Raw genomic sequence first — 12210 nt, 5'->3', positions numbered from 1 at the left:
AGAGACAAGAGTGAGGTTATCCACTTTGGTGGTTAGAATAGGAAGGCAGAGAATTATCTGAATGGTGTCAAGTTAGGAAAAGGGGACGTACAACGAGATCTGGATGTCCTAGTGCATCAGTCACTGAAAGGAAGCATGCAGGTACAGCAGGCAGTGAAGAAAGCCAATGGAATGTTGGCCTTCATAACAAGAGGAGTTGAGTATAGGAGCAAAGAGGTCCTTCTGCAGTTGTACAGGGCCCTAGTGAGACGACACCTGGAGCACTGTGTGCAGTTTTGGTCTTCAAATTTGAGGAAGGATATTCTTGCTATTGAGGGCGTGCAGCGTAGGTTTACTAGGCCATTTAGAACGAGATGAGGAAAAACTTTTTCAGTCAGAGAGTTGTGAATCTGTGGAATTCTCTGCCTCAGAAGGCAGTGGAGGCCAATTCTCTGAATGCATTCAAGAGAGAGCTAGATAGAGCTCTTAAGGATAGCGGAGTCAGGGGGTATGGGGAGAAGGCAGGAACGGGGTACTGATTGAGAATGATCAGCCATGATCACATTGAATGGTGGTGCTGGCTCGAAGGGCCGAATGGCCAACTCCTGCACCTATTGTCTATTGTCTATCTTTGCTCCAGAGAAAACAATCTCTTTCCGTCCAGTCTTTCTATCATGGATAAAATTCTACAATCCATATCACAGATCCCCAAATCTTTCCTGCCTTCTCTCTTATGCCATTGCATCCTTCCTGCAATGTGGTAATTACAACTGAAGGCAATACCGCAGCAATGGACTAACTAGGTATATCACTTTATCATGTAAGGACGTGACTGTGGTATTGAGGGCAAAGGTTGAAGGTTCGATCACTGGTCGATGATGAATAAAATAATCCCATTGGATTTCTATATGTGGAGAAAAGACATTGAAGAAAGATCAGCAAATTATTGTGTTAAGAATAACAATGTAGAAGGTTATCCAAGTGTTTGGTTTAGTTTATTATTGTCACGTGTACTGAGGTACAGTGAAAAGCTTTTGTTTGCAAGCTATCTAGTCAGAGAAAAGACTGTACATGATTACAATCAAGCCATCCACAGTACACAGGTAAAGAGCACAACAGTCAGTGCAAGTCTGATAAAGTCCAATTCAAAGGTCTCCAATGAGGTAGATGGAGGTCAGGACTGCACTCTAGCTGATGAGAGAACCATTCAGTTGCCTGAAAACAGCTGAGAAGAAACTATTCCCAAATCTGAAGGTATACATTTTCAAACTTTTTTACCTCTTGCCTGATGGGAGAGGGGAGAAGAGGAAGTGTCCGGGGAGAGACGAGAATGAAAGTGTAGAATGTAAAGCAGAGAGTAAACCTCTGGAAAGTAAAACATTGGAAATATCCAGTGGGTCAGACAGCACCATGGGAAAAGAAACAGAATTAATGTTTCTGGTGAAAGACCATTCATCTGAAGTGGGAAAAGTTAAAGATAAATGAATGCTTTACACTGGAGCGCAGCCGAGAGACAGAGGAAAGAAAAGGGAAAGTTGGAAGGCAGGAGAGATTGCATGGTAGTCATTGTTGGAAGCAGCTGAAATAGGGGAGACAAGTGAACAATGTAAGGTGTAAGGAGAGGAACATAATCTGAAACTAAATGCTGGAAATATGAAATACAAGTGAATTCAAGATTCAATATTTTACTTGTAGAAACAACAAACTGCAGATGTTGATTTACTAAAGAAAGACTCAGAATTCTGGAGTAACTCAACAGGTCGGCAGCATCCCAGGAGAACATGGATAGGTGACGTTTCAGGCTGGGACCCTTCTTCAGATTTAACTTTATGTTTTATTTAGGTTTCTAGCATCTGCAGTATTTTATTTTGAACATTAATTGGACAGAATCTGCTTGTTCAAGGCAAGGCAAGGCAGGTTTATTTATATAGTACATTTCAGCAACAAGGCAATTCAAAGTGCTTTACATAAAACATTAAAGAGCAGTTAAAAATAATTAAAAACTGTCATTAAAGAGAATAGAAAATAAAAATAAGCTAAAATAAAATAAGACAGGTATAAAATACAAAATTAAAAGTTACAGTGCAGTGGTAAGAAATGAATAGTTATTTGATTTAATAAAAGGCAGTGCCAAACAGAATTGTCTTCAGCCTCGATTTAAAAGAACTGAGAGTTGCAGCAGACCTGCAGTTTTCTGGGAGTTTGTTCCATATTTGTGGTGCACAAAACTAAATGCTGCTTCTCCACTCTGGGGACAGAAAGCAGACCTGTCAAAGATGACCTGAGAGGTCTGGATGGTTCATAATGTAGCAGAAGATAAGAAATGTATATTGGCCCTAAACCATTCAGTGCTTTATAAACCAACAGTAGTATAAAGCAGTATTTTGAAATGAATTATTTGACCGACTGGAAGCCAGTGTAAAAACCTCAGAACTGGAGTGATGTGATCCACTTTCTTGGTCTTAGTGAGGACTCGAGCAGCAGCTTTTCTGAATCAGTTGCAGCTGTCTAATCGATTGTTTAGGGAGACCTGTAAAGACAGCATTACAGTAGTCAAGTCTACTGAAGATAAATGCATGGACAAGTTTGTCCAAATCCTGCGGAGCCATAAGTCCTTTAACCCTTGATATATTCTTAAGGTGATAGTAGGCTAATTTAGCAAGGATGCCGAGACGCTGGGGAAAGTACAAAAGTGTAATGACAGAACTGAGTGCTTCTAATGATCAAAGAAGTGTGACAATGGTATTGACGCTCTTTTGTTGCGGGCAGGGAAGGCCATTGGGTGATCGAGTGGAAGAATCTAAAATTGCCAGACTGAATGGCAGGGTGGATGCTATCAAATACTTTAGAGAAGAGGTTGAAATAAGCGGTTTGGCTGAAATAAATAGCAGAGACATGTTTAAGAGAAAGCCTGAGGTTGAAAGGGAATAAAGAGCAAAACTATGAAAACTGAATACGACAAAAATCTTTAGATGCTAAAAATCGAAAATAAAACACTCAGTTGGTCAGAGAAATATAAGTAATATTCAGGTCAAAGACCCTGCAGCAGAACTGGAATAGAGAGAAAGCGTTATTTTTAAGTTACAAGAAAGGTGGGGCAGGAATGATGTCTGCCTGGGTGAGGCTAGGCCCAGGGTTGGTAAGGCACCAATCTGCTGATGAGGCCACCGGCTGTCAAAATGAGAGTGGACCACAGGACTCAACTCTAGAAAATGAGGGGCAATTCTTAAACAAGTGCTTGAATTGAATTGTACATGTTTGGTCACCTCTCAATTGTCAGCATAGAAACATAGAAAATAGGTGCAGGAGTAGGCCATTCGGCCCTTCAAGCCAGCACCGCCATTCAATATGATCATGGCTGATCATCCAAAATCAGTACCCCATTCCGGCTTTTTCCCCATACCCCTTGATTCCCTTAGCCCTAAGAGCTAAATCTAACCCTATCTTGAAAACATCCAGTGAATTGGCCTCTACTGCCTTCTGTGGCAGAGAATTCCAGATTCATAACTCTCTGGGTGAAAAGGTTTTTCCTCATCTCATTCCTAAGTGGCCTACCCCTTATTCTTAAACTGTGATCCCCAGTTCAGGACAACCCCAACATCGAGAACATTTTTCCTGCATCTACCCTGTCCAATCCTCTAAGAATTTTATATGTTTCCATAAGATCCCCTCTCATCTACATTCTAGCAAATACAAGCCCAGTCGACCCATTCTTTCATCATATGTCAGTCCCGCCATCCGGGAATTAACCTGGTGAACCTACACTACACTTCCTCCCATGAAAAAAAATTGGAAGCTCAGGGTCAAATAGGACATGAATACTACAAGTGGATTGTTTCAGTCTCAGACAATGACCAGGGTCAATGCCAAGAGAATGGAGTTTACAGTGGGGATTAAAGACAATGGATTCTTTCTCCAATAATTAGGGAAAATGTTACTCGTGCTTGGAAGTTAGGCCTTCAAATTTACAATCAGGATTACATTTCACATCTCAAAAGAAAATGCTTCAATTATTTTCACTAAATCCCACAATTTGTAAAAGTGACATCGGAAGCCGTGTTCTCAATCTGATATCAGTGATGCAACATTAACATCTCTTCAGCATTCTGAATTGAACCTTCTGTATAAGTATGTGAAGGTGAAATCAAAATAGCTTGTATACGAGAATATAGTATGGGTCATGTCATCTAGTTCCTTCTGCGAAGCTTTGGGGCCGCACTTGCACAGCCTCGGTGGACTGCTGGTGAGTCATCCATCTCCAGGATCAATACATTTAGTGATTGGCACAGAGCTCCAACTTCCAGATCTACATCATGGAAAAAGAGTAAAAGTGTACCACAAACATAAAGAGCCTTTTGCTATTTGCTATGAGGATCTTACAAGACCTGAAAATCCTTCACTACAATCACTTAAAATATTCCAATAGACAGAATTAAATTTGCTCTTGGAGGCTGGTAATGTTATAAATTATGCAGATACGCATTAAAACCACACAGGTACTCTTTCTCTATTCTGCCTGTCAAAAGTGCTGTGAAAATTGCTAATTTAAATTCAACTAACATAACATCAGGTGGTTAATCAAAAATGAAATTCTTTCATGCATAATCATTTATCCAAATGACTATTTCACTTTATCTTCTGACTTAATTGTACTCAAAGTAAGGAATATTTATATTTCAAAATTTGTGAAATGTAGTCACACTGAAATAATGAATTAAGTTGTATAAATGGGTGCAAAGGTGCTAATATTGTACTGTGAACATAGGCAACACAGTGGTGCAGCGGTAGAGTTGTTATCTCACAGCGCCAGAGAACCGGGTTCAACCCTGACTACGGATGTTGTCTATAGGAGTCTGTACATTCTACCTGTGACCACATGGGTTTTCTCCAGTTGCTCTGGTTTACTCCCACCTTCTCTATTCCAAAGATGTGCAGATTGGCTGCTGTAAATTGTCCCTAATGAGTAGGATAGAACTATGGGTGGGTTTGGGTAATCGTGGTCTGCGTGGACATGGTGGTCCCAAGGGCCTGTTTCCACGCTGTATCTCTTAAAACTATAACATCTTTAACACGTATTGAAAGGAGATATAACACATTCCTTTTTATTGTGTCTTCTCAATCTGTGTTATTATTGAAAGGGAGACCATCTGATGAGTGGCATGGTCCTAAGGTCCTTAGGTTCACTGGATCACAGCCCTGGAGTCCGGCCCATCTCAAGGTTTCACCGGACCGGGCACCATGAGGTTTCAGCACTGACACCATGGGAGCAGCAGTAAGAGACAAGAGAGAATAGATCATTTCCATTTGTACCACACCTTATCGTATCTTCAAGTTGCATCAAGTGGTCCTGGGACCTTTGAGCCCATAACATCTCACAAGCACTAAAGTGATTGTTGACCAGTTACACCAGTTGCTTTAGAGGTTCTGCATGTGTGAGGGACTCCCAGCGATTCCCAGGCAGCAAATAACATGGATGGGAAATTAAATGTTGTTTAACTTTACCTGCATGATGTTCTCAGTGGTAAAACCACATGGTGGGTGGAATGGGGTAATATACATTTCCTTCAGTCAGATGCATTGCACATGGAGGAGAGCAACATTCAAACATTCATTTTCACTTTAAATTCCATGCTATTGCCTTCAAGTCCAGAGTCCATCGGCTAAGTGTTGTAAATTATTGATGTTTTATGCCCAATTACATGAACTGTATCCAAAGAGAGGAAATTAGATGAAAATAAGGTTAATGGTACACGAGCCTACTGATAAACCAGAGATGAAAATATGTCAAAAGTCAAGAGAAGCCTAACGAAAGTAAACTTGATTGTAAATTCTCAGCTGCCTTCAAACTTTGAAAAAGAACCATGTGATCAGGATCAGAAATAAACTAGTACACGGCTCGGCATTCAGTCTGAAGAAGGGTCTCGACCCGAAACGTCACCCATTCCTTCTCGCCAGAGATGCTGTCTGACCCGCTGAGTTACTCCAGCATTCTGTGTCTATCTTCGGCTCAGCACTCAGTCTATTTTTAAGCGACTCATTCTCTCGAATGTTTCTGCCCAACGGTACGGCCTCAGACCACATTTGAGACGTAATGCCCTGCACTTTCAGACATTCATTAGCACCACCATTCAATATGATCATGGCTGATCATCTAAAATCAGTACCCCATTCCTGCTTTTTCCCCATATCCCTTGATTCTGTTATCCCTAAGAGCTAAATCTAACTCTCAGATGATTGAGTCTTGTACAAAGTTTCTACTCTCAGCTTATTGACATCTTTGCTTAACTGCATCACACCAATACAGTTTGCTCTTAAAAAGACTGGATGAAACCACCCATCAAAATGAATCTATCTTGGATCAACAAGTGTCATTGAAAAGGGAGTGAAATTAAAAAATAGATCTGGGGGAATGTCTGATAGGCAGCTGACGATTGCCTGTCTAACCATTGCTCAAAGTGAACCTGACCCTTTGTGGTGATTGTACTGCAACCCGAGTTTATCAATGCCTTCACCACTTAAAGGACAGCCACAAACCCAAACAACATAAAACATGAAGGAAAGATTAATACATCAGCCTTTGTGCCAGGTCTCTTGGCAACCATTAAGTCTCACAGCTGACTAGACAATGTTGAAACATAATTTGTCACCCATTCCTTGTCACTAAAATGTTTTAGCTAAGTAAACGATGATTGAGTCTTGTACAATGTTCCTACTCTCAGCTTATTGACATCTTTGCTTAACTGCATCACACCAACATGGTTTGCTCTGTCAGCATGTAGTACTCAAGGATATGCCAGATAGAGTTGTAATTCAGGCTGTCAGACGTGGATTAGTGGCAGCACGCACAAGGTTGTGAGGTCAAAACCACTGCCCAGAGCCTCAAATACAAAATCTATGGTGGTTCTCCATGGTGCTCCTGTGGGGGGGCTATGCTGTCAGAAGTGCTAACATCCTACTGGATGGCAGGCAACAAAAAAACTTTTCACTGTACCTCACAGTACAAGTGACAAACTAAACTAAACTAAACTTTTGGATGGGGCATTAAACTCATATGCACTGGATATAAATGATTCTATAACACCATTTTAAATAAAAGTTATTTTTATTGCATTGGTTAACGTTTCCCTCTAAAACAAGTTATACCGTTGCTGAATTTGTGAGACGTAACTGCTTTCAAATTGGTTTCTGCAAATGTGATATCACAACCTCATCTTGGTTAAAAAGCATCTCATTGGCCATGAAGCAGTCGGAGACATTGTCCTCGCAGCTATCATGCAAATGAAAGTCTTTTTGTGGAGAGCGTTCCACATCATTTCAGAAGTCTTTTGGCATAGGGCGTAAACTCAAGATCTTTGCCTTCTAGTCCAAGAAGTTGAACAATCCCATGGTGCTATTTGAAAGGCAATAGAGTGTTTCGCAATGTTTCATGTTATTGTCATTGCCAGCCAAGCTGAACATGCTTGCTTGATTTCAATAAACAATAGACAATAGGTGCAGGAGTAGGCCATTCGGCCCTTTCCCTGTCAAACAAGTCTGATAATCATCCCATTGTTAATGATGAGATTGATTCATTCACATAATGTATCTGTAACTATCCTCCACTTAATGCATTGTTCTGGAGACATTTCTCTCCTTTTATTTTGCCAACACATTGGTTGGTGACCAATACCTGCCTCATACTGTATTTATTAATATGCTAACCGAAACTGCACTTTATCATGTGAAGTGTTTCAAGGTGTAGGGTGGCTATTTAATGAAGTTATTTTGAACGTAATTGAATTGTGGCTGTTCCATTCACACGGAGATCTCTCTTTGCCAAGGTGGTGGGAGAATGGAGATTCAGCAGGATCCATTGCAACATATTTGTGACGCTTGATGTCATGATGTGCACAGCCAGTATCCTTAACCTTTGTGCCATCAGCATTGACAGGTAATTTGTGTATTTACTATATATCTCTACAGTTGTAGGTATACTAATTGGCAGCTTGAAGTTTCCAGCAACGTATCAGGCCCATCTAGTGGTAAAAAATATACAGTTGCAATTGTAACTGTGTGATAGAACACCTGGTGCCTGGGATCATCGGTTTTTGAATCAATTCTCAAGGTTTGGGCATCAATGATCGGACCACGGTTTATCGCCCATCCCTATTGGCCTTGAGCTTTTGATATTCCTTAACCACAAATATCGGTTGGTCAATGATGTGACTCGATGTGTCACTTTTAAAGGGAATTAATGGTGAATGTATTAGAGTGGAACTGAAAACTGAATTCACCGAGAGTGTGGTAGCAAGTAGTCTCCTGAGTTATACTATTAGATTTGACAGCAGTATCATTCTTAATGATACTAGATTTCTTTATTTAATTTCCAAATGTTTTTAAAATGGTCAAACTAAATTGATGTTGAATTTTATGAGCTTCAGCTTTTCTCATCTTATCTGTTTAAAATAACATGAAGGTGTTGTTTGAGCATTCTGTTAATTCCATTTATCACTTGCCCTTCGATGGACTGGAGTTGAGTGAATGCCCAGTGGACCAAGGCATACACCAGCACCAGCTGTGCGTTTCAAACCATGCTTGCATCGAATGTCACAGAACCAGGGGCAGTTGTGAAGATGATCACAAGCTGAACATGGAGACTATTGCATTAAATACTATCTGTGATTATGTCTAACATTAGTGTGCTCAGCAATCTAGAATATGAATCAGTGACTCCAACGAATGGTTTATGAGGTTCAGACGATTTCTCATTCTATGAGATCATCAGTCACTCGTTAATGTGTCAAGAATCAATAGGTAAAGTTGCCTCCATCACCTCAGCAAAATGTGGCAGCACAGATCACTATTAGATGTGGAATATGATTGTCATTCCATAGATCGAATTGGGGTGTTAATGATAATTTAAATTTGTGATAAGGTAAAGTTAGAGAATCTTTTTTTATCTCATAGTGAGAGAGGGGAATGCAGCGCTAGAGACCCAGGTGCGATCCTGACTACCGGTGCTGTCTGTATGGAGTTTGCATGATCTCCCTGTAACCATATGGGTTTCTTCTGGATGCTACAATTTTCTTCCACATCCCAAAGATGTGAAGTTTAATTGGCCTCATTAAATTGTCCCTAGTGTGTGGGAAGTAGAAAGGAAAGTGGGATAACATAGAAATAGTGTGCACGGGTGATCGATGGTCAGCGTGGACTCAGTGGGCTGAAGGATCTGTTTCCGTTGCGTTCCTACGAGAGTTTCAGACTCGTAATAAGAGAGTTTTGTTTCCCTCCTGGAGGATTGTCAAAAGTAAAGGTCCTTTTAATGACTATAAATTTAAAAGCTATAAGCTATAAATGCAAAAAATATATATTAAAAGCTGCATGAAATTGCACAAATGTCGATGGAACCTTCTCAATAGGTCCATGTCAAAGGCTACCTGCAGTGAATCGGACAGATCATGTTCTCAAGATGCAATGATGCATGATTACTGTCGGTAGGTTACATGGAAACAATTTTTATCCCCCCCCCCCCCCCGGATATTTTTTTCCAAGGCAGCTTTTTTACTGCTTGTCAATTTCCAAAGCTACTCTTAAGTGGTTTTCTAGTTCCCAATTAAAATGGTGTTAAAACCAATTCATCCCATTGAATAAAATACAAATACAAAAGGACGGCACAGTGGCCCAGCGGGAGAGTTGCTATCTCACAACACCAGAGACCCGGGTTCCATCCTGAGTACAGATGCTATCTATACAGCGTTTATACGTTCTCTCTGTGACCGTGTGGGTTTTCTTTGGGTGCTCTGGTTTCCTCCCACATCCTCCCAAGTTTGTAGTTTAATTGGCTTCTGTAAACTGTAGTGTGTAGGATAGAACTAGAGTGAAAGGGTGATCATTGATCGGTGTGGACTCAGTGGGCCCAAGGGCTCGTTTCCACGCTGCATCTCGAAACTAAACTAAACTAAAACTAAATAGTCCTCCCTAATTCATCAATCACAGTATATCAAATTTCCTTACCAGGTAGCACTTTTTCACAAATCTGGAGCACTTTTCCACAGAAAGATTGTGCTTGGAACTGAGCAGAAACTGTGAAAGCAGTCAACGTACTGGAGGTTTCAAAACCAAACCAGATGGCCTTAAAAAAGCAGATCAGCCATGATCTTCAGCAGATACACAGAGAGTGCTGGAGTAACTCATCAGGTCAGGCAGCATCTCTGGAGAAAAAGGTATAGATGACGTTTCAGGTCGGGACCCTTCTTCAGACTCAGGGTTCTGACCCGAAACATCACATAACCATGTTCTCTAGAGATGCTGGCTGACCCGCTGAGTTACTCCAGCACTTTGTGTCCATCTATGGTATAAACCAGCATCTGCAGTTCCTTGATCACATGATCTGTTCTGTTCTGTTAAAATATGGCCAGTTCCAAAATAACTGGTGGACCCGTTCTGGTGGTTGAATGAGTGAGGATGAGAATTACGGACAATTGATATAAAAAGCAGAAAACTGTTGATATTCTCAGCGGGTGAGGCAGCAACTGTGGAGAAGGAAATAGAAGTAATAGTTCAGATCAGTATCCCTTTATCAGAACTGTCCAGTTTCGGCTAACTATCCTTATCGGTTTCTGTCTTTATTTCAGATTTCCAACTTGTCAAATGTTTGTGCTTTTTAAATATTTGCCTTTAATGATTGCTGCAGAATTAGAAAGCAATAGAAAATCTAAATGTTATCCAATCAAATGTTTAAAATGTGTTTGAGATAAAAAAAATACGAAGCAAAATGGAGCAGAGTGAGCATAACAAAGCTCGCTTTTGTCATTTACTGTCTTATGTTGCAGGTACACGGCTGTTGCCATGCCAATGCTTTACAATACCCGGTACAGCTCCAAGCGCAGAGTCACCATCATGATCTCCATCGTCTGGGGCTTGTCCTTTGCCATATCCTGCCCATTACTATTTGGGCTGAATGAGACAGGTAGCTATAATGAGCTTTATTTCTTCCTGTCGTAGGGTGATGATAGCAACCTATATGTAAATGTGCAGTCACATTATGACATTTGATGTGACCATAGAAATGTCAACCAAGTGCCCTAGAGAAGACCAGATGGGGCTTTTTGTTCATTAGTATTCTTATTTTCTTATTTGAGATATTATTCTATCTTATGATTGAAACAATTAAATGTTCATCGTTAAGAAACAATGCATGTTTTAAAATTTGTTAGCAACTAAAACATTTTTTCTCTTGCCCACCACTGCTCTGCCAAAGGCAGGTAATGAGGAGCGTTTAGGCTCAACCTTGGAATGGTATCCATATCTTAACGGTATCCATATCTTAATGGTATCCATATCTTAATGGTATCCATATCTTAATGGTATCCATATCTTAATGGTATCCATATCTTAATGGTATCCATATCTTAAGAACACATTAATACACAGTTTGCAAATGTACACGCAGATCATTTACTAAATGGCAGATAAGCTTTTCTTAAAAAACAATAGAGAAACAGATAGATCAGGTCTCAGAGGTTATGGGGAGAAGGCAGGAGAATGGGGTTAGGAGGGAGAGATAGATCAGCCATGATTGAATGGCGCAGTAGACTTGATGGGCCGAATGGCCTAATTCTACTCCTTTTTCTTATGCCCTTATAATCATTGTTTTCATTCATGTGCTTTCACTGCTTTGTTTAAGATGAATACATGGTTCCTTAAACTGCAAGGCTGCAGGTTAGACTGAGATTGACATTCAAGTAGAATTATCTTAAATAGCTCTTCTCTGGCTAGTTCGAACCCAATGGCTTCCAAATGCTGTTTGTTTCCATGATTTTATGAACAAATCTTGAGATCCATCCAGTGACATAAGACACTGGTGCATCAGTTAACCATGCTGCCAGCTGGTGTCACACCATTTCCATTCAGCTCAGTAATAACATGAAGTTCACTCTCATCTCAGTGCCACTCAGTGCCAGTGATCAAGTCCCACCTGACAGTCCTGAATGTAAAATCTAGATCAGAGCTGGTCCCTAAGAAAGTATATAATGCTGTTTCTAGGTCATCTCATCACCATTTTGGAGTGTCGTCCCGGGCATTGTCATGGTGTCAAGACTTATAACAACTACAGCATGGAAACAGGCCTGTCCGGCCCTACCAGTCCACGCCGACCATTCTCCCTGACCTAGTCTCATCTACCTGCACTCAGACCATAACCCTCCAATCCCCTCCTATCCATATACCTATCCAATTTACTCTTAAATAATA

General features: G+C 40.6%; 1 protein-coding gene across 4 annotated transcripts in view; it reads left to right on the top strand.

The window, feature by feature from the left end:
• Positions 1–12210, top strand: part of drd2a (dopamine receptor D2a) — an 85173-nt gene that overhangs the window by 60221 nt on the left and 12742 nt on the right. For all 4 annotated transcript variants that reach the window (XM_078427025.1, XM_078427024.1, XM_078427022.1 and 1 more), the window contains 2 exons: positions 7800–7909; positions 10791–10927. In XM_078427025.1, coding sequence (XP_078283151.1) covers positions 7800–7909; positions 10791–10927 — 247 coding nt within the window. The remainder of the gene's footprint in view (positions 1–7799; positions 7910–10790; positions 10928–12210) is intronic.

This window comes from Rhinoraja longicauda, chromosome 32, assembly GCF_053455715.1.
Source record: "Rhinoraja longicauda isolate Sanriku21f chromosome 32, sRhiLon1.1, whole genome shotgun sequence".
Lineage (NCBI taxonomy): Eukaryota > Metazoa > Chordata > Chondrichthyes > Rajiformes > Arhynchobatidae > Rhinoraja > Rhinoraja longicauda.
Note: the sequence above shows the minus strand (reverse complement) of the source record. Positions and strands in the feature narration are given on the sequence as shown.